We start from the raw sequence: 27870 nt of genomic DNA, 5'->3' as shown, positions 1-27870 counted from the left end.
GTTCGATTGGAAGTTTTAAAGTTTTTATCGATTGTGAGCTCAGAAGTAAGGTCCAAAACTAAAACCACTTTTCATACGTTTTAGTATAGTTGTTAAAAATGACAGTTTCTGTCTGTCTACTTGTTTGTCTGTTTACCTACCTGTCTGACTGTCTACCTACCTGTCTGTCTGTTTACCTACCTGTCTGTTTACCTATCTGTCTGTCTACCTACCTATCTGTCTGTCTGTTTACCTACCTACCTGTCTGTCTGTCTGTTTACTTGTCTGTCTGTTTACCTACCTGTCTGTTTACCTATCTGTCTACCTACCTATCTGTCTGTCTGTTTACCTGTCTGTCTGTTTACCTACCTACCTGTCTGTCTGTTTACTTGTCTGTCTGTCTACTTGTCTGTCTGTTTACCTACCTACCTGTCTGTCTGTTTACTTGTCTGTCTGTCTACTTGTCTGTCTGTTTACCTACCTGTCTGTTTACCTATCTGTCTGTCTGTTTACCTACCTGTCTGTCTGTCTGTCTACTTGTCTGTCTGTTTACCTATCTGTCTGTCTACCTACCTATCTGTCTGTCTGTTTACCTGTCTGTCTGTTTACCTACCTACCTGTCTGTCTATCTGTTTACTTGTCTGTCTGTCTACTTGTCTGTCTGTTTACCTGTCTGTCTGTTTACCTATCTGTCTGTCTGTTTACCTGTCTGTCTGTCTACTTGTCTGTCCGTTTACCTACCTACCTGTCTGTCTGTCTACCTACCTATCTGTCTGTTTACCTGTCTGTCTGTTTACCTACCTACTTGTCTGTCTGTCTGTCTGTACCTGTCTGACTGTCTACCTGTCTGTCTGTTTACATACCTACCTACCTGTCTGACTGTCTGTTTACCTGTCTGTCTGTTTACCTACCTGTCTGTCTGTCTGTTTACTTGTCTGTCTGTCTACTTGTCTGTCTGTTTACCTATCTGTCTACCTACCTGTCTGTCTGTCTGTTTACTTGTCTGTCTGTCTACTTGTCTGTCCGTTTACCTACCTACCTGTCTGTCTGTCTACCTACCTATCTGTCTGTTTACCTGTCTGTCTGTTTACCTACCTACTTGTCTGTCTGTCTGTCTGTACCTGTCTGACTGTCTACCTGTCTGTCTGTTTACATACCTACCTACCTGTCTGACTGTCTACCTACCTATCTGTCTGTTTACCTGTCTGACAGCATTCAACACTCAGGAATTTCTTCTGCCTCCTCCCTTTAATAACCAGTTGGGGGCGCAAAACCAACCACAACGTTCTGTGTGCAGAACATCGACATTAATATACAGATATCCAGGATATATATATATATATATATATATATATATATATATATATATATATATATATATATATATATAATATACATATACAGGGTGCAGTAGCAGAGTGAGTGTGCGCCGACAGCCATCTGAGGATGTTTTACCTGTTCACCTGTACGAGTATCTAGGCATGCAGGAACAGGAGAACATGTTCAAGTCTAAAACACACACACACATCAGAGGGCCTCAGACATTTTAATTCCAGTGCCAGTTTTTTACATTTCATATATTTTAAGACAAGTAGATGTTTTCAGAGAGCAGTGAGTGAAACGTTCTGAGAGGAATGAGTCCATGGTGCTGCAGGTCTTCAGGCTGGTCCCAGCTGTCTTCCCGAGGACACGAGAGGACTTCCATAAATGTCTCTGCTGCTTTACAAAGAGATCCGCAGCAGAAAGTTTGAACTGATATTTATTTTTAAGGAAATAATTTCATAAAACGGAGCAGATATTTAGACTGAACGACAGAAACACGGTTTATAACGGCTCATCATCTCCAACGATGATGTCAGAGATTACATGAGACAAGATAAAAAAAAGAATCAGGATAAGAGATCAAACTGGAATATACTGGACTTTACGGCGACGTAAAGGGGCGTGTCATGACGTAAAGGGGCGTGTCTTCTGCGGTGAATCCCGTACGGAAAAAACAGGAAACAGGAAAATATCTTTAAAATAAAAGTATTCAACTTTCAGGTGACCTACTTTACTATCTGTTGAAGTTAAGTTAGTCAACCCCAGCCGAGTGTGAAGCAGCTGGGATGAGAATCAGCTCCTCTAAATCTGAGACCATGGTCTTGATTCGGAAAAGGGTAGAATGCCTTCTCCGGGTCAGGGATGAGGTCCTGCCCCAAGTGGAGGGGTTTAAGTATCTCGGGGTCTTGTTCACGAGTGAGGGAAAACTGGAGAGCGAGATGGATAGGTGGGTTGGTGCTGCGTCTGCAGTGATGCGGGCGTTGTACCGGTCTGTCGGGGTGAAGAGAGAGCTGAGTCAGGAGGAAAATCTCTCTGTTTACCGGTGGATCTACGTTCCTACCCTCGCCTATGGTCATGAGCTTTGGGTAGTCACCGAAAGAACGAGATAACCTTGTATTTATTTTACACTTAAATACAATTTAAGCATTAAATTAACTTATTTCTATGGCATTTGTTTTGTATTTTATTTCAGACTTTCCAACGTGTCAGAGTTAAGTACCGTGACTCAGATTTTACTGCTTGATATTTTGCTGTTTCACGGGAAAAATAAGAACTCAGTCAAAAGCTTTTTTACTCGGAAATATGAGTTCTGATTGTTTTGTTGTTGTGGATTAGCTGGACTTGGCTTTTATTGTGAAAGATCAAGCGGAAGCAGCTTGTGCTAACAGCTACTAGCTTGTACATGCTAATCATTACGATTCACTTGGCGATTTTTCTCGGCATAACAGAGAAATTACCCGATAGAGGCGCAGATTGGAGGTCTGATGCAACATGGAGAAGGAAAACGGGACGGTGGCGGTTAGAAGGTAGAGTTTATACTTCAGTTGAACAATAAAATGCTTCGAATATCGAGTTTTGATCGGTGTCCCGACGCTGCTACCGGAGCGGACAGCTGCTGCTGGTTTCTGCACGGCACTGATTGGAAAGTCTGGATTAAATGCGCATTTCAGTTCTTTTAATCTCATGTCTTAAAATGTAATCAGATTTTATTTCCTAGCAGCAGAAAGTCGGGCTCGTTTAATAAGATCGCACATGTTTTTGCTCCTGCTGCGTGTCTTTGTTCAGTAATGGAGGCTTCGCGTCCATGTTGTTGAGATTTCTCAGCCAAGTGTTCACGTTCACGCGTTCACTCCCGACACGGAAACGTTCACGCGTTCACTCCCGACACGGAAACGTTCACGCGTTCACTCCCGACACGGAAACGTTCACGCGTTCACTCCCCGACACGGAGCAGCGTGTTTTCAGAACGAGCCTTTTGGAAATGGAACAAAATATTTCAGATTCATGTTTAACTAACACACACACACACACACACACACACACACACACACACCACACACACACACACAGGTTTGTGTTCAGGAGTTAAACAACATTTGATCAGATTGTTGCTTTCAGGTGTTTGTGGAGCTAAAGTCACTGATTTGTTCTGCTGAGAGAAGAAAATAATATCCAGATAATTTATTAATGATTATTAATACAGAAATAAACTCCAGCTTCGTGACGTGGGCTGATTCAGCTGAGAGGAATAATCTAGAGAAGAATTCTTGTAGTTTTTCCACATCTCATAAAATAAAGTCAGGGCTTTTCTAGATCAAGCACCAGGTTGTTATGGAGGCTGGTGTGTTTCCTGGTGTGTTTCCTGGTGTGTTTCCAGGTGTGTTTCCTGGTGTGTTTCCTGGTGTGTTTCCAGGTGTGTTTCCTGGTGTGTTTCCAGGTGTGTTTCCAGGTGTTTTTCCTGGTGTGTTTCCTGGTGTGTTTCCAGGTGTGTTTCCTGGTGTGTTTCCAGGTGTGTTTCCTGGTGTGTTTCCAGGTGTGTTTCCTGGTGTGTTTCCAGGTGTGTTTCCAGGTGTGTTTCCAGGTGTGTTTCCTGGTGTGTTTCCTGGTGTGTTTCCAGGTGTGTTTTTCTGTGTGTTTTTCCTGGTGTGTTTCCTGGTGTGTTTCCTGGTGTGTTTCCAGGTGTGTTTCCTGGTGTGTTTCCAGGTGTGTTTCCTGGTGTGTTTCCAGGTGTGTTTCCAGGTGTGTTTCCTGGTGTGTTTCCAGGTGTGTTTCCTGGTGTGTTTCCAGGTGTGTTTCCAGGTGTGTTTTTCCGTGTGTTTTTCCTGGTGTGTTTCCTGGTGTGTTTCCAGGTGTGTTTCCTGGTGTGTTTCCAGGTGTGTTTCCTGGTGTGTTTCCAGGTGTGTTTCCAGGTGTGTTTCCAGGTGTGTTTCCAGGTGTGTTTCCAGGTGTGTTTCCTGGTGTGTTTCCAGGTGTGTTTCCTGGTGTGTTTCCAGGTGTGTTTCCTGGTGTGTTTCCAGGTGTGTTTCCTGGTGTGTTTCCAGGTGTGTTTCCTGGTCCACAAGAATAAGGATTCATCCCTGTAGGTCAGTTAGGATAAACAAACAGGAAATGGTTCAGCGGTAGAAGGATCTTTGTTGTGAAACAGGTGTGGGTTAGGGTTAGTGTGTGTGTGTGACGCAGGAACAGAAACGACGCAGAAGCCTGCTGCTGACGCGTTTACACACACAAGTTTTACAGGCTAAACACACTAATCAAAGCTGGAAATGCATCTGATGACTCACAGGTGATCCATCTGAAACGGATCAGGTGCTAAGCTCTCATTCCTGCTGGAAGCGGACCTCTGCTTCCAGAACCATCCTTGTCAAAGCCGTTCACTACTGTAAAACTACATGAATGTGTTTGTTTGCTGTAACGCTTCAGGATGAACCATACTCGCATCATTACCACCCATTCCTCTGTTTGTAAGACAAAAGCATGAACACTCTTCATGGTGGCGGTGGAGCGGTGGGCGTGTCGGCTGTCTGCAGGAATTCAGCCCGAGCAGATCAGGAACGTCCCGCTTTCTGTCTGACCGCATGAAGCCCGAGCTGTTTGTTTCTGCGATCCAGCTTCATTCAGGAAGCTGAAACATCTTTTAGAGGATTGGATTTGCAGAAATCTGAGACGTTTAAGTGTTTAAAATATCCGAGTGGCCCCTGGGAGCGGCTCGGAGAGGAAAACACATTCCTGCTCCAAGCCCCGAAGCCTGGCCCTGTGCGTGTGTGTGTGTGTGTGTGTGTGTGCGTGTGTGTGTGTGTGCGTGTGCGCGTGTGCGTGTGTGTGTGTGTGTGTGTGTGTGTGTGTGTGTGTGTACTTCAGTATGAAGCTGCTGTTTGTTGACGCTCTCTCTTGTTTTTGTTCTTTGAGCAACGCGGCAGCACTTCCTGTCCTCTGCACGCGGCGTTCTTGTGGTTTTATCTACGTCGCTCTGCCAAGTTCAGGTCAGGCGTAATAAGTTGGCAGGAACACACCTGTTGCATCACCTGTAGCCTGGGTGTCAGCGCACCAAAGAGGGTGTGTAAAATAACACTCGGGTGATGTTTCAGAAGCATCGCTGCTCGTGTGTTCGGTGCTTTTAGGCAGAGTCGAAAAAGTCTTCAGATGGACTCGGGAAGTAAACCCGTGGTGGGGGTGCCTGATTACCAGAGTCTTGGGTCTTGACCTTTGACCCTGATTTAAGTTCGTGGCTGCAGAAGTTTTCTAAAGATTAAAAACAAAACTGGAGGCCGTTGGCTGCAGACTAGGAATGTTTCTGCTGGAGGTCTTTGGACCATCGGTCATCGCCACGCACACACACACACACACACACACACCACACACACACACACACACACACACACACACACACACACACACACCACGCGTCAGCTGCATGCACCGAGGCTCATGTTTAGATCCAACAGCCTTGGGAGTTTGGAATCACTTCCCACTGGATCGGATTTCAGCAGGGCTTCTGCTCCTGCATCAGAACCCGTTAGAACTCTGGAGAACCCTTCTGGGTCTGAGCATCAGTACCCAACTACTGCTGGTGAGACACACGGTGCTTTTCAGCAACCAACACCAAAGTCTGATCCTATCAGGAATTTTTCTACACGCTGGGAGCGTCGGAGTGAATGCCCCCCCCCCCCCCCCCCCACACACACACACACACACAGTTCAGCGACGCCCTTCAGCAGACGGTTGCTCCTGTGTTTGAGCTTGGAACGCAGCAGAGGAGGAGGAAGAGGCCGCTCCAGACTTCCCACCATAAGTCAGAAAAGCTGCTGGTATTTTTCCACTGGCTGAACAAAAGGACGTGTTCCTTTTTTCGTGGACATGGATGTGTAGCGGGAATGTCGGCCCCACCATGAAGACCGGAGAAAAGCGGATCACGCAGAAGCTTTAAACACTTTCCTGGATCATTTATAAGAACATCAGAAACGTTTTTGGCTTCTGAAGTTTCTGAATTAAAATAATAATAAAAAACAGAAAAATTAAACCTAACAACACATTTGATGTTGAAACTTTTATTATTACACTCAATATTCTCTGCTACCCAGCCCACCCCCCAGGCTGAGCTCTACTCACGTCTCCATGGCAACCAGCTCCACAGATGGAGGAAAGCTGGCTCAGGAGAACTTCAGTAGATGACTCAGACGTAAACAAACCAGTTTTATTGCAGTTCAGTTTTCCAACCAAGGAGTGACGAAGAGGAGTTTTCATAGAGCGCCTCGCAACGCCACAGTCACGAGGTTCTTCACAAGAACAATACAACTAAGAACGGTCATAAAAATGGGACAACAAAAGAAAATTCAAGATTTAAAAATGAGAATAGAAATAGAAAAAAGAAGCCTAAAAAATACAGAATCTATGGAAGTAGCAGCATGACGAGAAGCTAGCGAGGAAGAGGAGGTCGCACCCAAACCTGAACAGGTGAGTTTAAAGGAGACCACTGAGTCCACTGATCTCAGGCTCAGGGGGAGAGAGGTCCAGAGTCTGGGGGCCACAGCAGCAGATGATCTGTCACCTTTGACCTTTAGCCTGGTGCTGCACAACCAGTAGGCTTTGATCACTGGACCTCAGGGACCTGCTGGGGGTGTAGGGACTAAGAAGATCACCAATGTAAGATGGTGCTTGTCCATGTAAGGCCCTATAGACCAGAACCAGGATCTTGAAATGAACCCTGAAGTTGACTGGCAGCCAGTGAAGCTGGAGGAGAAGCGGGGTGATGTGGGTGTGTTTGGAGGACTTGGTCAGAAGCCGAGCACAGGCGTTCTGAACCACCTGTAGACGGTTCAGGGAGGTTCTGCTCAGACACGTGAAAAGAGAGTTACAGTAGTCTAAGCGTGAGGAGATGAAGGTGTGGAGAACCGTCTCAAGTTCAGAGCGGGACAGAATGGGACTCAGCTTAGCAACGTTCCTGAGATGGAAGAAGGAAGAGCCAACAAGAGAACTGACATGAGAATCCAGGGTGAGAGCTGGGTCAAAGGTCACACCAAGATTCCTGACAGATGATTTGGTGTGGGAAGCAAGCTGACCAAGATAGTCTCTGACTTTGGGAACCAGCTTGTCTGGGGCACAGATGAGGATCTCAGTCTTATCTTCATTCAGAATCAGATTTACTGCCATGTAGGCGAGAGGCTCATCTACTAGGAATTTGTTTCAGTGGCAAGGTGCAAACGTACATTCAGGTCAGAGTCAGGTCGGGCAGTTTTACATCAGGATGCATCAAATAATCAGAAAAGAAACATCGCCAGAAAGCAATCATAAGTGTAGGAATGTGGGTGACCGGGGCATTTCTGTGTGTTTTGGTCATTCGTCGGTTGTTCGGGATCTTTGTGGTGTGAGGTTCTAGTCTGTAAGGACCTGAACCTCCTCTGAAGGCAGGGTCTCAAACAGCCCATAGAGGAGCTGATTCTCATCCCAGCTGCTTCACACTCGGCTGCAGACCGCTCCAGCGAAAGCTGAAGATCACGTTCTGATGAAACCAACAGAACCACATCATCTGCAAAAAGCAGAGACCTGATCCTCAGACCACCAAAACGGATACCCTCCACACCTTGGCTGCTCCTAGAAATCCTGTCCATAAAGGTTATGAACAGAATCGGTGACAAAGGGCAGCCTTGGCGGAGTCCAACTCTCACGAGCCCGACTTTCTGCCTGTGATGAACTCTCTCCTCGTAAACCTCAACAAACAGCGTGTCTGATGTCGCAGCAGAGAGGTAGAAAAGACTACAACTGTTTGTTAAATTATGGAGCCTCCTGGCTGGCCCGCCATTCTGTAATGATTTAAATTACAGGTTATTTAATGAGCCATGAGGCGTGGGATTCCATAGTAAATATGAAATCAACCTTACGGATCTGTGAGGTTATTTAAACCAGAAGATTGGAACTTTTTAATGCAGGGATTAGATAACTGCTTCGTATTCACTCAGAGACAACAGAAGAGAGAGAGTCGAGTTTAAAAGTTAAGAATTTTATTACTAACAAATTAAACTAGACTGACTAACACTTCCTTTTGTCCACTCTCTAGCATGGGCATCACAGAGAAAGCACACGCCTGGTTAATCGTACCTCACAGGACGATCATTCAGTGTATCTTGGCTTGGACAATCCTCTACCGTGCACCATCTTGCCACAGGAGTCCCCCAGGGCTCTGTACTAGGACCTCTTCACTTTGCCATATACACCACCTCACTGGGTGAGATCATTCGATCACATGGCTTCTCCTACTACTGCTATGCAGACGACACCTCTATCTGTCATTTCCACCGGACGACCACACTGTTTCTGCACGAATATCAAACTGTCTCTCTGACATATCAAAATGGATGAAATCCCACCATCTCCAACTCAACCTCTCTAAAACTGAACTACTTGTCATCCCAGCAAAACCATCCATACAGCACAATATCTCAATCCAGAATGACTTCCTATCTCTGGCTCCTTCAAAGGCAGTTGGAAATCTGGGTGTTGTGATTGATGAACACATGACCTTTAAAGATCATGTTGCCTCTGTTGCCCGTTCATGCCGCTTTGCGCTGTATAACATACGAAAGATCAGACCATACCTAACACAACATGCCACCCAGCTCCTGGTGCAATCTACTGTCATCTCCCGCCTCGATTACTGCAATGCCCTTCTAACTGGTCTTCCAGGCTGTACTGTGAGACCTCTTCAAATGGTCCAGAACGCAGCGGCGCGTCTGGTCTTCAATCAGCCATAAAGAGCACACGTCACCCCTCTGCTCATTGAGCTCCACTGGCTACTGCTAGCAACACGCATCAAATTCAAACTGCTAACACTAGCATACAAAGTACGAGATGGTACGGCTCCCATCTACCTGAATCCTCTTGCAAAGGCTTACGTCTCAGCCCGGCCGCTCCGGTCATCACAGGATGGTCGGCTAGCAGTGCCTACACCACGCTCAGGACAATCCAGACTCTTCTCATGCATCGTTCCACAAATGTGGAATGACCTACCAAGCACTACCACAACAGGGGCTTCCTTTTCAAGAAACTCCTGAAGACCCTGCTCTTCAGAGAGCATCTTCTAAACTAGCACCCTCCCTGCACCCGTCCCCCCTCTCTACTGTCCACTCCTTGTTCCCTCCTCTCCATGATTCATCAAATCAAAATCATATCAAATCAACTTTATTTATAGAGCGCTTTCACATGGCCAAAATGGACAAACAAAGCGCTGATGTCACTGATGTCAATGTTGTTGTTGTTATTGTTGTTGTTAGCCTCAAGGGCAACATGCCGATTATCACTTGTAAGTTGCTTTGGACAAAAGCATCTGCTAAAAAAAAAGAACTTCTCTAGAACGCTTTGAACTGGCGTTAGAGATGACGTGGGCATAGTTTTATACTTCGGATGTTTTGGTTTATGGTCGAATGAAAAGTGGACAGATTTACCAAGCATCACCAAAACCACGCCTCCTTCAGATCTGGAAGATTCTGATTGGATCAGTTAAAGTAATGTGTCATGTCTTAACGCTACGTGAGATCAGTCCTAGTGGAACAATTAGTCATATTACTTATTATATTCTATAGGATTATAATAAAGTAATTAATATTTTGATTTCACAGATTGATCACATCTTATTATTGACTAACACTTTGCGTGATTAGCTTTATTAAAATAGTTATTTGATTAATTAAAAGAAATATTAAGATTAATTAAAAGAAAAGAGCCCATTCTTCATTCTTCTGTTGAGCTGAAAAGAAGCAGGTTAGAAGGAATGCATGAGTCCTTGAGACCATATCTCATGCAAACTAGTCCTGTGTCAGAGGAGGGGGGAAACAGTCATTTCATTCTGTTACACAGTTACCAAGTCTGGTAAGAAGACTCGGTTTGTCATAAAGTAATGACAAAGTTGTCTGGCTGCACTTAAAACATATATTAAAGTATATGTTCAAGTGTTTGTGTAGTCATGAATAGGGCTGCAACTAACGATTATTTTCATAATCGATTAATCTGTCGATTATTTTTTCGATTAATCGGTTTGTTACTGTTTAGCTATTTAACCTATACAAGTGATGGATGCATTTCAGTTAAGAAAAAAAACATAAGAGAATTGTGCAGTTGACTGCAATCTATTTTATTGCACATGAACAGTCAGCAGTATAAAATGAGCTAAACAGTGCAAAATATCAGTCCAGAATAATTTTTTAGCATTAGCTGGAAGCCTGCTCCTTCCACCATGGGTAGTGGCCTCATGTCTTTTACCAGCATGTTTAGAATAGAGTTTGTAAGTGGTATGAATTGCTGGGGGGTGAGTGTCTTGTTCCCCATGTAGTTGTCCATCGTTGCTTGTTTTTTTCTGCATAAGAAACACAAATAGACTGAAATAAGTACACATATAAAATAAAGCAGCACACACACTACAACACTAAATCAATATTATATTATTTGAATTAATTAACAATATACAGTGATCATTTATTTTGAGGGTTACGTTCTACAAAATAGCCCGCAACAGGAGATATTCAGAAAAATTTACCACCACCACCACCACCTTCACCACCACCTTCACCACTGTGAATAGTACAGTCCCCGCTGACCACCCCTCCCCCTCCATTGCCATCTCAGTGAAAGAAAAGGATGTGCTCAGGGTTTTCCGTAAGCAAAACCCTCGGAAATCCCTGGGCCCGGACGGTGTCTCCCCCGCAACCCTGAGACACTGCGCAGAGGTACTGTCTCCAATCTTCACGTACATCTTTACCATCTCCTTGGAGTCCTGCCATGTTCCAGCCTGCTTTAAGCTGTCCACCATTGTTCCTGTGCCTAAGAAACCCCGTGTCACTGGACTGAATGATTACAGGCCTGTGGCGCTGACGTCTGTAGTCATGAAGTCTTTTGAGCGCCTGGTCCTCCCTCATCTCAAGTCCTTCACCTCCCCCCTCCTGGACCCTCTGCAGTTCGCATACAGAGCCAATAGGTCTGTAGACGACGCCATCAACCTGGCCCTCCACTTCATCCTGCAGCACCTGGACTCCCCGGGAACCTACGCTAGGATCCTGTTTGTGGACTTCAGCTCTGCGTTCAACATCCTCCCTGCTCTGCTCCAGGACAAGCTCTCCATGCTCAACGTACCCAACTCCACCTGCAGGTGGATCACTGACTTCCTGACGGACCGTAGGCAGTGCGTGCAGCTGGGGAAGAATGTTTCCACCATTCAGACAATTAGCACAGGATCTCCACAGGGCTGTGTACTTTCTCCTCTGCTCTTCTCCCTGTACACAAACTGCTGCACCTCGAGCCATGACTCCGTTAAACTGATCAAGTTTGCGGACGACACCACCCTCATTGGGCTCATCTCTGACGGTGATGAGTCCGCCTACAGGAGGGAGGTGGAACGGCTGGTGTACTGGTGCAGCAGCAACAACCTGGAGCTCAATGCTCAGAAGACAGTGGAGATGATTGTGGACTTCAGGAAATCACAGCCCCCTCTCTCCCCCTCGTCCTGACGGACACCCCCGTCACCACTGTGGACTCCTTCCGCTTCCTCGGAACCACCATCACACATGACCTTAGGTGGGAGCCATCCATCAGCTCCCTGATCAGAAAGGCCCAGCAGAGGACGTACTTTCTGCAGCAGTTGAAAAAGGCCAAGCTGCCGGCCCAGATGATGGTGCAGTTTTACACGGCCATCATTGAGTCCATCCTCACCTCCTCCATCGCTGTGTGGTACGCTGGAGCCACGGTGAGGGACAAACATAGACTGCAGCGCATTGTGCGCTCTGCTGAGAAGGTGATTGGCTGCAGCCTTCCATCTCTCCAGGACCTGTACGTCTCCAGAACTCGGGGGCGTGCAGGTCGGATAGCAGCTGACCCTTCTCACCCGGGTCACAGACTTTTCGAGCCGCTTCCCTCAGGCAGGAGGTTACGGTCCATCCGGACCAGAACCTCCCGCCATAAGAACAGCTTCTTTCCATCTGCCATTAGACTTGTAAATAGCTTATAATCACACAACCATGCTGGTCTTCTGTACTCGACACTACGTCACGTTATCGGCCATGTTACCATTACCTGCCTTTTTTATAGCTGAATGTTTTATGCTAGTTTTATTATATTTTATTCTACTTATTCTATTTCTGAAATTTATTATTCATGTTATATGTAGCACATTAGTACCGAAACAAGTTCCTAGTTTGTGAACTGCTTGTTCATTGACAATGGCAATAAACCTGTTCTGATTCTGATTTCTGATTTCTGAAAAAGTCTTAATTTTTTTTACTATTAAAAAGCTCTAAGTAAGAAGCTCATGAGGGTTTTACTTTGAGTTGGGAGTGTTTAAATTAGCGAGAGAAATGTGAAAAATGATTATTTTGTGTAATACTGTTTAAGAAACATGATAAAAATGTGTTGTGAGGCGTTTTACAGCGTTAGATAGTAAAACAGCCTTTTAATAGTAAAAAAAAAGACTTTTTCTGAATTTCTCCTGTATTTATAAATTGAAAGCGTACAACTATGCTGTGTTATATTCACCTGGACACAGCTCGTCTGTATATTTTTCTCCGCGGAGTTGTCCTTTTTTGAATGAGGAACATAGTTATGGGTTTGTGCCGTTTTTCTCTTAACGAGAACATTCTTATAAACAGACGTGCTGAATTTGGCAAGCGCATGACACACAACACGGAGATTCACGATGGCATCTAGTCAATCAGAAGTAGAACACCGTAGACTGACGTGGCAAAAAAACAAACATGTTTAACATCCACTATAACGTTCTCAGCTAAAACACTAAGTCCAGCTTGTTTATTTTCTGTTACTTACCGGGCTGGCTCTTCCAAATGACGGCTCACTTGACCGCGGTGCTCTTCCTCTGCTGCATCAGCCCCCACATGCTTTCGTCTCAAATGTTCACTTAGGGACGTCGTGCTTCCGTGCCATGCTAGATGGTTTTTGCATATTTTGCAGGTCACCCGTCTTTTCATGGCATCTAGAGTGAAGTACGGGGTTTCTCTTCAGTTTTGTCGCTTCTATTTTTCTTCCGTATTTCTTCTTGTTCCGCCATCTCTCACAGCAAGATGAGCGTCAGTAACGTGATACGTCATGAAAACCGAGGGCACTCATTGGCTCATTTCTTCTTCTACGGCTCCACTGGTAGATCAGTGGCTCATTACTGCCACACACTGGTGGCAAATTTAACAGCTTGTAACCGATGTCAGATTGTGGTAAAAATAGACTTTATGCGGTAAAATATGATTATAAAACAACTAATCGATGACTAAAAAAGTTAACTATTTTAATAATCGATTATAATCGATTAAATCGATTAGTTGTTTCAGCTCTAGTCATGAATAATTATAGATATCAATTTATATAAAATGATTTTATTTTTAAAATACGTGTTTTATCTTTAACGTCCAGCCCTCGTCCGCATTTGGTAGCCTAGAATTCCAGTCAGACCGTAGCCAAATGCAATGATGTTGTTCTGGAGGTCGGTCTAGCCACACTCCATAGGCTCCTTGGCAGGCCCAGCAGTCCCGTGGCTCGCCACACAGCACTTTATTGGTTAGGTGGGTCAGTCACAGTGCTCTATCCTAGTGGATGAAATATCCTGGATTAAGTCCAGTCAGGCTTTCGTAAAAACCATCGCGCAGAGACGGCACTGCTGAGTATTTTCAGTGATCATGGCAGCCAACGTTAGCAAATACTGGGTTTTAGTTCTCCAGGACCTCTCCTCTGTTTTATAATGGTTAGCAGTCTCGGGGAGCTGGGGTTGTGTGGCTCAGTACTGGACTGGTTCTTGTCCCATCTCTCCGGTAGAAGCTTTAGTGTACTGGTAAATCAGATATCTTCTGAAGCAGCTGATTTTACGTTCGGAGTACCACAGGGTTTAGTATTAAGACCCCTCTTAAAGTTAATGTCCCGTAGTTGTTGCACACACTGGTGCGGTGTGGTGAAAATTCTCCTCTGCATTTGACTAATCCTCATGGGGAGCAGTGAGCTGCGGACATGACGGCCGTACTCAGGAAATATTTGGTGGTTTAACCCACAATCTAACTCCCTAAAACGGAGTGTCAGGCAGGGAGACGTTGGGCCCCATTTTAAAGTCTTTGGCAAGACCCTGCCAGGATTTGAACCCCAGTCTCAGGGTGGACGCTCTACCACTGACCTTCAACGGTGGTGCATACTCAGCTGCCAGACTTTTAACTGTTTGGTTCCCCCGCTTGTCACCACGGTTCCCCCCTGCTCAGTCAGCTCAAAGCCCAAGCATGTCAACTGGAAAGACTCTACAATAGAACTGGACTAATCGCATAATCATACCTGCAAACTTGTCGCTTTTCAGCGAAAATGGCCGTTTTTGTGGCGTTCACGTGATTTGTGTAGATCCGAAGAGTTTTTTTGAGTTTCAGCGATGGGTTTCAGTCACTCTTATGGAAATCAACCAGAGAGGAGAGGGGCCTCCTCTTGTTCACCAACAACTGAAAGAAAACTCGCTGTTCGACTTCATTTACGTTTAGAACGAACAGTATCATCTGTTTTAGTTGTAAAAACATGAAAAGGATGCGGAGATGTTTCATTTTCATCTGCTTTTGTGGTTTTGTTTGTTCTGTGGTCCTCCTGCAAACGCAGCACGGAGCAGAGGAAGCTTCGCTCCCGTGATGCGGCCCGATGTCGGCGCAGTCAGGAAACGGAGGTGTTTTACGAGCTCGCCCGCACGCTGCCGCTGCCGCGCCGAGTCTGCACACACCTGGACAAAGCCGGCATCATGAGGGTGACGCTCAGCTTCCTGAGGATGCAGCAGCTCCTGAAACCCGGTCAGAACCTCTCCACCTGGCTTTCGCTCATGCTTACAAACCACTTAACTTCCAGCTTTGTTTACATTTGGAACATTTCTAAGTCTTGTTTGTTTTACGGTTTGTAAAAATATGTTTTACTTCTGACGCAACGATGTTCGGGAACCCCAACTGCTTCCTGCTTGGTAGTTGTCCGGCCAGTCCAGCCGTGTCGCGCCCTGTCCCTCCAGGACGAGGGCTGGACACCCCACTCTGGGCTGGTTTGGTAGCGATGAGTCTCGTCTTCATCCCAACCCTAAAACTGCCTGAACTTCCTGTTTTGTCAGCTGATCTCCACCCTTGTGAAACAAAAACAAGCTGTAACTGAATCAGTTGGACCAAAGACACTGAGCTGCACGTGTCTGTTTACTTTCATACAACAGAGGAGGAGGAGGAGGAGGATCCGATGGATTCCTTCTATCCCGAGGCGCTGGCCGGCTTCATCATGGTGATGACAGAGGAGGGAGACATGATCTTCCTGACAGAGAACGTCAACAAACACATCGGCATCACACAGGTGCTTCCTCCTCCCACCCTGTAGCCGGAGCGCCGCCCGGCGGATCCGGGTCTGGGATGGCTGCTGAGTGGAGGGAGACGCGTTGTCCTCCGGCAGCAGCTGCGGATCATCCACCTGACCTCAGACCAACGCTGTTTTTCTGTCCTCCACAGCTGGAGCTGCTGGGTCAGAACATTTACGACTTTGTTCATCCCTGTGATCAGGAGGAGCTCCGAGATCTGCTGACTCCACGTCCAGGTTAGCCTCACGGGGTCGTGTGAGGACACGAAGGTCAAATCAACAAAAGCTCCTTGATGTTTGTTTTTGTTTACTTTTTAGGTCTGAGTAAGAAGCTGCAGGCAGAGCAGCGCAGCGAGAGGAACTTCTTCCTGAGGATGAAGAGCACGCTGACCAGCAGGGGGCGAACCGTCAACATAAAGTCTGCTACCTGGAAGGTGAGTCACATGACGCAGCAGCTGGGCTGGGCCAGAGCGTCTCCAGCGGGCGACTGTTCCAGCTGCAGCCTGTCCAGATGTTGTCCCCACCAGCTGTGTGTTTGTGCTCGACCCCCCCCCCCCCCCCCCAGGTGCTCCACTGCACAGGTCGCATCCGTCCGTTTGGCGGCTCGGCAGCGCCTCCTGCAGCCAGGGTGATGACGCTGCTGTGTGAGCCCATTCCTCACCCCTCCAGCGTGGAGTGTCCTCTGGACTCGTGCACGTTCCTCACCCGCCACAGCATGGACCTGCGCTTCACGCACTGCGAGGGGCGGTACGGGCCTGTTCTGCAGCACCAGACCAGAACCGGCTTACATTTGTTTTTAACGTCTTGTGTTCCGTTTCCAGGGTTACGGAGTTGGTAGGATACCAGCCCGAGGATCTGATTGGCCGCTCCGCCTACGAGTTCCACCACGCGCTGGACGCAGAGCACATCAAGAAGAGTCTGCATACACGTGAGTCCCGACCGGTGCGGCTGCTCTGTGTCCGTGTGAGGACGTAACCGTTCTCTGCTCCCTGCAGTGCTGTCCAAAGGTCAGGTGAACACCAGCCACTACCGCTTCCTGTCCAACGGCGGCGGCTTCGTTTGGGCCGAGACTCAGGCCACCGTCCTCTACAACAGCAAAACCTCGCAGCCGGAAGCCGTCGTCTGCCTCAACTTCATCCTCAGGTGCGTTAGAGCAGAGCTTTCGCAGCAGTGCCTTTCCCACCGTCCTCCTCTTACCTCTCTCTGGGTTTGCAGCGCTGTGGAGCAGCGGGACGTGCTTTTCTCCACGGAGCAGATGCGCTGCAGCCGCCTGGTTAAGGCCGAGCCCCCCTCCCCTGACAGCGGGAATTCTGACTCCTTTGAGTCCGACTCGGAGCTCGGTGCCGGTCCCGGTGAAGCTCAGGACCTGGACCCCAGCAGCGTTGAAAAGCTCCTCCTGAAGGAGAAGCCAGTGGAACTCCTGCAGCTGGATCCCGAAGCAGGAGGCGCCGTTGTTGCACTGACAGAAGGTGAGGTCACTTCCTGAAACAGGAAGTAGTTGCTTTTACTCAAAAATAACAAATTCTGATGTTTTTCTTCCGTCAGGTCCGGTCGAGCTGTCGTTCGCCAGTCCATCGGCGTTCCCGGAGGATCCTAAAGATCTGTGCAGCCCCCAGCTGAGGAAGCTCCTCTCGCCCATCTTTGACTCCATCGAGCGTTCCTCGTCACCTTCTTCCTCTCCTGGAGCGGCACTGGTAACCACACCCCCTTAAACCGCCCTGGAGGCCCCCGGTCTCACCTGAACAGGTGGCCCTCCAGGGCGGGACGCTCCTGCCTCTCCTCAGAACTCAGGTTTACGTCTGGGTCTGGTTCCGTTTCAGAGCCCCTGTGGGGAGGAGCTGATGGACACCAGCGAGGTCGAGAAGTTCTTCACGTTTTGTCCTGAAGAAGTCCAGAAGAAACCAGAAACTCTGGAGGTAGAAATGATCAAACGTCCTCAAAGCTTCAGCTTACAGAACAAAAAGGTGCTGCTCCCCTTTCAGGACACGGAGGCGGTGGACCTGGAGATGCTGGCGCCGTACATTTCCATGGACGACGACTTCCAGCTGACGTTCCTCAGCTCTCTGCCCGAAGAGGCGGACCAACCATCGTCGTTTTCGCTGAAGGGTTCTGACGTGATGCCCGCGGTCGGCAGGAAGAGGTGAGTCCAAACCAAACGGGGTCGCTCTCGTCCCGACATGAAGCTTCTCTGGTCTGTTTACTGGACCTGCAGGTGGCGCCGGAGTAAACGGACCGCCCACGTCAGACAGGTGCTGACTTGTTTTTACCCATTCCCTTCAGGAGTCACGACTCGGACGAGGAGCTGCTGCCTCAGCTGATGCTTCAGGACAAGAGGCAGAAACAAGAGCCGCCTTCCATGGAGGAGGAGCTTCTTCTGAGCCACAGGCTGCTGGTGGGTCCATCAGAACCACCTGCTTACCCACAATTCAACTGCTGGCGCCCCTCTGACCTATCGGTGACCTCTGTGTTCAGGAATCTCTGGAAGAAACCGAGTCGGACCCGATTCTGGACCTGGGCTCCGAGGCACGCCGGCAGCTGCTGACAGACAGAGACCCGGTTCTGGGCGGCGTCCAGGAGCTCCGCGACGCTGCAGGTAACCGCAGCCGTCTGGCGCCCCCGGTGTTCACGATCCGTCTTGTTTGGGAAGAAATTTAAAGATCCGATTTGAAATGTGGTTCAGAAATAAAAGTTGGTTAAAAATGTCGTTTCTGCAGCTCTGATGAGGAACATCTTTGTGCCGTGCCCCTCTGACCTTTCACCCCCCCTCTCACCTTTGAACTGAAGCGGCTCCACGACCTTTAGATCTGTCCACAACCAAAACGCTCACGCACTCAAACAAGCTACAAACCTGTACGCACAAAACTTCCACATCGGCCCGGCGGCGAGGTGCGAGCCGGCGCCGCTGCAGGGCGGACGGGAATGATTCAGTCTCTCCGAACGGAGCGCCGGCGCCGCTCCTGTCAGCTTCAGTCACAACTCTGTTTTCTTTCCTGAAACCGGCAGCTGGTGCTCATCGTTATTCTTTGTGTACGTCTGATCCAATCTGAACTCAGAGCAGCTAAATCACCGGATGCACCAACGACTGTGGCGGCCATGATGGTTTCCTGTCCTGCGAGTATCAGTGGCACGACTTTTTCTAACATTTTTACTGTTCCTCACTTGTAATATTTATATGTCTGCTATTATTTCAGATCTACCGGCACTTTTATGAGCTAATGGATGTGCCAGGTGGGCGGAGCTTATGTAACACTCCCTGATATCTCAGATCAGTAATTGCTATACTGAAGCCATGATTAGTTGAATCGTAGTGTGAGCATCTTAATGCTCCTTAGAGATGTGAATAAACTAGTAATTCATCTTTTTTATCCTTGAAAGACTCGTAACCAATCATACCTCAGCCTGGAGAAGTGAAATGAGCCGTTTCCATAAACCGTCGAAACCCACAACATCAGGTTGTTCATGTCACTCTCGCTCTGTGCCTTCTCATCACGCAGCGGAAACTCGACTGTTACCGTCTCACTCAAACTCTTAATTCCTTCTTTTCTTTCAAAAGGATGAATTCTGTTATTTTATTGTATTCGTGTTTTCTGTATGTACTTCAAATTAATAAAGTTAGTAAAATCAAAGCTGCTGTTTGTGGAACACACACACACACACACACACACACACACACACACACACACACACACACACACACACACACACACACACACACACACACACACACACACACACACACACACACACACACACACACACACACACACACCCAGGTGAGAACTAATATCTACACTATCAGCAGTTGATAAATCATTGATACTGAATGAAATGCAGTATCTACATGTGGATGTGAGAGTACTCACTGGAGCTAACTCCCTCTGGAGCCCTGTGGTAGGTCACACTGGAGGAGAGATGATTCGTGCAACAGTTGAGTACCTGGGTATCAGGTGTGTTCTTGCTGTGTCGTATCTCTAATTCCATGCTGTAGTTCTTTTTTAAAACACAGAGCAGTTTTTGTTTACCTGTTTTCCCGCTACGTTGAAAACAGGTAAACAAAAACTGCTCTGTTTTAAAAAACTACAGCATGGAAATAAGTACCTGGGTGTTCAACTGGTCCAACAACACAGGTGCTTGTTTTAGAAGGGACAAAGCTGCTTTCACCTGAGGAGGCTGAGGTCCTTCAGAGTTAATTCCCAATCTTCTAAAATCCTTTTAGCACTAGTTGGCAGCTCTGTTGTCCACTCTGCTGAGCTGCAGGCAGCTCTCACCGAGACAGGAAGAGATTCAAATCAATATTTGATCACAATGTTCTTTTAGAAAGACTTGAACATGTTGTAGGGATCAAAGGAACAGCGTTAGGCTGGTTTAAATCCTACCTGTCTGACAGATTTCATTTTGTAAATGTACATGACAAATCTTCTTCATACTCCAGGGTTACTTGTGGAGTACCACAGGGTTCAGTGCTTGGACCAATTCTTTTTACTATATATATATACTCCCAATTGGTAAAATCATTAGACAGCATGGGATAAACTTCCACTGTTATGCTGACGATACTCAGCTATATTTATCCATTAACCCTGATGAACCTAATCGGTTGGGTAGATTACAGGCTTGTCTTGAGGACATAAAACATTGGATGACTCTAAACTTTTTGCTTTTAAATCAAGACAAGACGGAAGTTCTCATCTTTGGACCAGAAATCCAGAAAAGGAAATTGCTTAGCCAATCGCCTGACCTGAATGGCATTACATTAATCTCTGAGAACAAAGTAAGGAACCTTGGTGTTATCTTTGACCAGGACATGTCATTCAAATCCCAGGTTAAACAGGTTTGTAGGATTTCCTTTTTCCACCTTCAGAATATTGCTAAGATTAGAAGCATCCTTTCCAGGAGTGATGCTGAAAAACTAGTTCATGCATTTATTACATCAAGACTGGATTACTGTAATCCATTACTCTCAGGAAGTCCACAGAATGTAGTTAAAAGTCTTCAGCTTGTCCAAAATGCTGCAGCTAGAGTTCTGATGAGAATTAAAAAGAGAGATCATATCTCTCCTGTCTTAGCTTCCCTACATTGGCTACCTGTTAAATTCAGAATAGATTTTAAGATCCTTCTTCTCACATATAAAGCTCTTAATAATCAAGCTCCATCATACATCAGTGATCTGATTGTTCCATACGTTCCTAACCGAGCACTTCGCTCTCAGACTGCAGGTCTACTGGTGGTTCCAAGAATATCTAAACTGTAACTGTACTATTTCCTGCTATTTCAGCTGTTAACTTTATTTTCTCTCTTAAGTGTTTTTCTCCCCAGAAGAAGCTACAACGATGTTCTGCTGAGCTGTGGTGGCCTCATGGAGGGGGCCATCGTCTAGCACACTGCTGCTAACCACTTAAACATTCTCCCTCTCCTGATAATAACTTTTTACTCTCTTTGACGTTGGATGTGCTACTACTAGTTTACCCGTTTAATTATAGATTCACTAGGATAAATACAATAAAGTTTATCTCTCACCAGATAGAATATTTACTAAGACATCACAATGTAACCATAGAAACACTACTTGGTGTGTGTGTGTGTGTGTGTGTGTGTGTGTGTGTGTGTGTGTGTGCGTGCGTGCGTGCGTGCGTGCGTGCGTGCGTGCGTGCGTGCGTGCGTCTGCTCTGTCTTCTCCATCCCCAGTGAGTCGTGGAGGATGGCTGCTTATACTGAGCCAGGATTCTCTGGAGGTTTCTTCCTGTTAAAAGGGAGTTTTCCTCTCCACTGTCGCTGCATGCTTGCTTAGTATGAGGATTGCTGTAAAGATTCTGACACGAGTCAGTGACTCGATGCGACCTGCTGGGTTCCTTACATAGGAAACTTGTTACTGATTGGCTTAATGACCTGTATTAGAATGTTTACTGTGTGAAGGTCCTTGAGACGACTCTGGTCCTGATTTTGCGCTTTATAAATAAACTGGAATTGAATTGAATTGAATTCAGTTTAGGAAATTTATGATGCGGAGGATGCTGGGGAAGATGACCTCCCTCTTAAAACCCACCCACTGCCTTCCACTGTGGAGACCATGGACAGCTCCTTCAGAGGCAGGCTGAGACAGCCCAGATGTAAAATAGAACGCTACCGTAGGTCCTTCATCCCCTCTGCAGTAAGAGTACAAGGAAGCTGTCTAGGGCCTCCGCTGTTTTCGTTTTTGCTAATGATATGCTGAATGTACTAACGAAGGCTAAACTGACAATGTTTGCTGATGACTCAACTATATATTATTCTGCTCCCACTTGCTTTAAGCTCCAACAAGTTCTGTCCGTTGAAATGGACAGAGTTGGATCGCTGGAAATAAGTTAGTTTGAAATATTTCTACAACACTGAGTATAATATTTAGTTCAAGGCGCAGGTTATTAGCTAATCCTATGTTGGATTTACAGGTGAATGGTCAGAATGGACTTTGGCTTGATTGCTCACTATCGTGGTCCGACCACACCAACACTGTCGTAGCTGAGGTGGGTAACGCACAAGTGTTCACCATTTCTCAGCTCCCAGATTAGTCGTGTTGCTTCTGCACTTGTTCTGTCGTTTGGATTACCGTTCAGCCGTATGGTCAGCCGTGTCCAGTAGTCTTCTACAAGCAAGGCCATGAGATTGGTTCTTGGTTGTCATCCAAGAACAAATACCAAAGATACCGGTATGCATGACCCTGCTGGCTAATGGTCACGCAAGGACTATCTGCTAACACGTTATTGTTTTTTAGAAGAATTATTGAAACTAGAACACCGAAAAGTTTTATAACAACATCATTTTTAATTCAAATGTGTCTTCAACATTTACTCGAGTGGCAAAGAACCGACAGATTAATTTGCCACAACTAAAGGCTGATTATACGAAGAGAACTTACATAATCTTCCGCTTGAGGTTAGTAAAAATAAGCATAAGTACAATTTCAAAAAGAGACTAAGATCGTACCTGTCTGCATTATTGTAACATTATCCTGATGACTTATTGTGGGGTTGTGAATATAAGCGTGCTGTCTTATTTGCTGTTTGTTTTATGTTATAAAATCTTTTTATTGTTTTGTTTCAAGGACATAGGAACCCGGGGACACAGGCGGGACGTGTCCTCTCCAATATTGGACAAACGTGCATTTGTCCTCCCCAATGACGTGGAGATGAAAAAAATAGATTTTGAAATATTTGACTCGCGAGCTTTTATTTTGAAAGACACCGCGGACTTCTCACCCACCCAGATGTTCTGGGGTTAGGGATACAGCCCCCCCCCCCCCCCCCCCCCCTTTCGGAGTGTCCGGGGCCAGAGGTGCAGAAAGAGAGAGCTACGACCACTCTTTCAATGGAAAGAATGGAATGCGGAAGTCACGTGGTTCACGTAGCTCTGAATAGTTCCAAACAGCCCCGCTGCTGCATTGACTGCAGTTCATTTTCGGTGTTTCGGAAGGATTTTCTCCGGTAAGTTGATGACATGTCATCATTTTGTTGCATTGTGAAGCGTTAGCTAACCGCTTCGTACCAAAATAAGCCCACGACGATGTTTTAGCTAGCTAACCTTTAAGCTTGACGAGCTGCGGACGGGTTTGTTTATCTGGTTGCTGTGGCAACACGAACATGCATCAGAAATGGAGAGACCAACAATAAAGAAAAATGTGATTTTGAAGACAAGTAATTATTCATTATTTTTCAGTTAGTAATGTTTCACTGACTGCAACAAACTGCTGAAGCACGAGACAAAAAGGATTACGAACGTAAGAAATAAGAATTAACACAACTGTCAATAAATAAATGTCAAAGAGTTACTAAAACAAAATCTTATGTAACCATTAAAGGTTAAACTGTGTTGTGTCCATCTTCATGTTTCACGGTGGCTGAGCGGAGAGCTGACCAGGAACAGCCCAGTCGGGTCTGTGATGGTGGTGTGCTGGAGCTGAGTGCTGGAAGGGGAGGCTGTCAAAAGAAAATCAGAATTATGAGATTATCTTATTGCATACCAAAGCTAACGGAAGCATTGAATTTATATTTTACTTCCTGAATATTTCAATACCATTTATGGTTGAACTGATGTAGAACCAGTGAAATTAAAGTAGAAGGAACCAAACACACACCGCATATATATATACTGGTGTTGAAGCGGGCGTGGGTGGGGGCTTGCTTGTGGTGCTACAAGGTGTTGTTTTGTGTTGCAGCTTTTTCTTTGTTTGTTGTTTGGCTTTTACTTCCAAGATGCCCAGCATGGACAGCACTTCTGTTCTCTCATGGAAGATCTGTTTTGATGCAGTTCGCAGTCTCAGCCGGATAAATCTGCAGTTTTTTGGGGGTTTTTGCACATCATGACATGCAGGCAGCATGCTTTGTAACAGTCTTGCCGCTCTCTCCAGAGTGTCAATGGCATTTGGGAGCTCCATGAAAGATGCACCAGACCTTGCTCTGAACATCTCAAGTTTCTGGACCAGACTGAAGGCCTCATGCGAAGGTCCACACAACACTCCTGGTTTGAACTCCTTCAGTGTCAACAGCTGGGACGTAATTTTGGGGGGGGACGGGTGGGACATGTCCCCCCCACTTTTTCAAAAGGCAGTTTCGGTCCCCTTCACTTTTTTCCGTCCAAAAACAATGTTACGCTCCATTAAATGGATTTGATTGAGCACTAGGACCGAAACGGAAACCGGTTTCCTATTAGACCCACCCAAAAGCTAATCTATTGGCTCTGCTGATACTTGCTAACGTATTATTGGCTGTTGCTGCTGTCACTCCAAGTAGTAAACAGAACGTGCTCACGTTGTTTTGCTAGTTTGGAGCCGCTAGGGAACACCGGTACTGAGTCACATCGTCAACTAGACGCTGTGTAATATCAGAGCTCAGCTCAGCTTCCATTATATAACATTTGAATAAGTGTTCATTTGTGAGTGTTTGGTAGTTATGCACAGCCAGGCGGCAGCATGTCAAGAAAACGAAAGTGGATATAAGAGACTTCTTTCATAGTCAAAACGTAAGTTGGAACATGTGACACCCCTGCATTAAGCTCAGACTCACCTCCTCCTTCACAAACATACTCAAAACTAACTTTTACAAACTCATCTCCTCCACATAACTGACTCCTCAGACACAATTTATTCGTATTATTATAATTATTATGTTTTTATTATTACTATTATCATCATAATTATTATTACTAGTAGTAGTAGTAGTAGAAGTGTAACTTCAAAACTTTTATCATTTAACTTTATTGTAAACTTATCTATTGCAATGCATATTTTCACATTAAAAAGCTCTGAAAAATGAACAGTATCATCGTCAACAGATTTTTTTAAGCTTAATGTCAAAGATGTACACTTTTCATTAGATTTATCTTATTTTTTCCATTTATTTTTTGTGTGTTGAAATGCAACAACTGTTTAAACACTTTTAAGGGAAAAAACATATTTAATATGTTTTTATACACTCAAATTGGTAATGAATAATTTACACATTATATTAATAATAATTGTGAATCATACTAGAACCATCCTGTAAATATTTCTGTTTGTTCCATTCCAAAATCTCCCACTGTTTATAGTTCATGCATCTTTTTTTCAGGTGACCGACAGAGATGCAGGAGGAGAGACCGGTGAAGGTACAGCAGGAGAGGCTGTAGGAGATGGAGGACGAGAGCCTGGAGGAGATGGAGCAGAGGCTGGAGGCTCACAGGTGAGGTTGAAATAATGAAGATACGATAGACATAAAATTGATCATTGTGACAAATGTTAGGGTGATGATCATGTGTAAAACATTAGTTCAGCATGTCCTCTAACACAGCAAATGAAATAACGGCCAGATCTCAGGAGGGACCGTTTATGTATAAATAATTTTTATACTTTTGACTAGGCCTGGGAAAGTAACAAATTTTGCTGGATGATATTTTGTCCAAAAAAATTGTTGATGATAAACAATATCATTGTCAACATTATCTAGACCAAAATAACCACTAATATAATGTTAATATGTCATAATAATGCAAGTACACCCTTTAAAATGCAACAAATAAACCTTCATTTAACATTGAAATGTCCAGAACCAGAACTTCTAAATGAATAAAAATAACAAACAAAAATTAAATAAAAAAAAGAATCTCACTCCCTGTTAGAAAATGTTGCACCAAAAACAATAAAAAAAGACCCAAAACAATAAATGCAATGGCCTATCCATTGTCAACAGCCAAAACTGCACTTCAATAATGATAATAAATATTAATGATAATAGAGTTGTACATTTTTAACTTTGATATATATATATATATATATATATATATATATATATATATTGAGGATGGAAAAATTATTGAGATGGGCATGTGACGTGTCAAAGGGTCTTTACATAACACCCCCACCCCAAATCCGCACAAGCCTGGTGTGTCCCCCCCACTTCTGAAATCAAAATTTCGTCCCTGGTCAACAGGGTACTGTGCTCTCCTTCCAGACTGTCATCATTTAGTGTTATTGAAGAAGAGCATTCATCACAGATGTTGGCATGTTTTATGACTGTTTGCCATGTAAGGTGGTACAGAATACATGTTTCCCTGTTGGAAGCCAGGAGTAGCTGAGTTTTCCGTTAGCTCAGGCCAGGACTGGGACATGTCTCCTTCATGTCCAGGAACGCTGCCAGAAGCCTGCCATCATCCTCCTGATAGCTTCCTGATTGGACTGCTGTAAGAAACTGCCCACAGAGATGGATCGCGGCGCCTGGTGAAGCTCCACAGCGCTGGAACAGGATTCCTTTGCCGTATGCAGCTGAACAAGTTTTCAAGGTAAACCTGCTTGTTAACACAAACAGATGTTTATTGCCAAGCATGTCTTTTTGGATTGATAAAAGTGTTGATGTTGCCATAACAACTCCTGTTTGCACTGGTGGTCATCTCCTCACGCTTAGACTACTGTAACTCTCTTTTCACGTGTCTGAGCAGAACCTCCCTGAACCGTCTACAGGTGGTTCAGAACGCCTGTGCTCGGCTTCTGACCAAGTCCTCCAAACACACCCACATCACCCCGCTTCTCCTCCAGCTTCACTGGCTGCCAGTCACCTTCAGGGTTCATTTCAAGATCCTGGTTCTGGTCTATAGGGCCTTACATGGACAAGCACCATCTTACATTGGTGATCTTCTTAGTCCCTACACCTCCAGCAGGTCCCTGAGGTCCAGTGACCAAAGCCTACTGGTTGTGCAGCACCAGGCTAAAGGTCAAAGGTGACAGATCATCTGCTGCTGTGGCCCCCAGACTCTGGACCTCTCTCCCCCTGAGCCTGAGATCAGTGGACTCAGTGGTCTCCTTTAAAAAGCAGCTGAAGACTCACTTGTTCAAGCTGGCTTTTGTATGACCTTCTTCACCTCTCTCTCTTTATTCTGCTCTCCCCACCTATTCCACCTTCCTCAGGATCCACTGGTTTCCCTCTTTCCTGTTCACTCTCTCTCTTTCTTAACATTTTAATCACAATTGCCTATTTTTGCTCATTTTAAATTTTATCCAACCCTAAAATAAATAATTTCAAATTTTAACCCACGGACACATTTTATTTTAATAATAATCAAAACAAAGTTATTCAAAAGGGTTTCATTAGGTGTTGAGTACATTACTCATAATTAATGATTCAGCTTATTTCCACATATGTAATGATTAAACATAATGTTGGTAAAATGCTTTATTAAAAATGCTTTTATACATGTTGTACAAGTTTGGTGTTCATTTTTTCACAAATAACACTTTTTTATCTACTGTGATGAACCATACAGTTTTACTGAAGTTTTCTTTGTATTTAGTTGCTATAGAAGCCAGATAAACTGGGTTATAGATGCATGTACTGTCTTCACATAAAAATATAAAGTAATGACTGTAAAATGTATTCTACTGAACATAATAGATCATCATTCAAATCCTCAACAGCTGCATGTTTTCTTCAAGGTAAGCTGGAGCAGAATTCTAGCTTTCAATAAACACTTTAAAATGGATATTACAACTCGAGTTTAGGGCTTCTTGTAGGACTTAAAAGTTATTAAACATGCTTATATTAGAGCAGTGTGTTGCATTACTACATCAGATTTACTGCTATAGTATATTATAGTAATGTATGTGGTCTAAATGTGTTCTACAGTGTGTTAGCACTGTCGTGTTCCTGTAATGTAGAACAGTCGCGGGTGTCTGTCTTCCTACAAAGGAAAAATAAAAAGGGTACTTTGTGAAGGAATTTGGACATAATATATAATATAATATAT

The 27870-nt window shown here is 45.2% G+C and overlaps 1 protein-coding gene across 1 annotated transcript; it reads left to right on the top strand.

Moving 5' to 3' along the window:
* Positions 1 to 2315: 2315 nt before the first annotated feature.
* On the top strand, positions 2316 to 19253 carry hif1al (hypoxia inducible factor 1 subunit alpha, like). Its single transcript, XM_015950686.3, has 15 exons — positions 2316 to 2828; positions 14908 to 15092; positions 15494 to 15627; positions 15780 to 15864; positions 15946 to 16061; positions 16193 to 16374; positions 16449 to 16555; positions 16623 to 16770; positions 16843 to 17096; positions 17173 to 17321; positions 17448 to 17543; positions 17610 to 17767; positions 17908 to 18019; positions 18100 to 18220; positions 18342 to 19253. Exons 1-15 carry the CDS (start codon positions 2794 to 2796, stop codon positions 18407 to 18409), a joined length of 1950 nt encoding a protein of 649 aa, XP_015806172.1. The 5' UTR covers positions 2316 to 2793; the 3' UTR covers positions 18410 to 19253.
* The last annotated feature ends 8617 nt before the right edge of the window (positions 19254 to 27870 follow it).

Source organism: Nothobranchius furzeri, chromosome 13 (genome assembly GCF_043380555.1).
Source record: "Nothobranchius furzeri strain GRZ-AD chromosome 13, NfurGRZ-RIMD1, whole genome shotgun sequence".
In the NCBI taxonomy this organism is placed as follows: Eukaryota; Metazoa; Chordata; class Actinopteri; order Cyprinodontiformes; family Nothobranchiidae; genus Nothobranchius; species Nothobranchius furzeri.
This window is presented reverse-complemented; position numbering and strand designations above follow the sequence as displayed.

Coding starts and splice junctions, on each gene's coding strand:
- hif1al (XM_015950686.3), top strand. CDS start 2,794: ATGGAGAAGGAAAACGGGACGGTGGCGGTTAGAAG. Junction 15,628..15,779: donor AACACATCGGCATCACACAG/GTGCTTCCTCCT, acceptor TGTCCTCCACAG/CTGGAGCTGCTGGGTCAGAA. Junction 17,097..17,172: donor CGTTGTTGCACTGACAGAAG/GTGAGGTCACTT, acceptor TTCTTCCGTCAG/GTCCGGTCGAGCTGTCGTTC.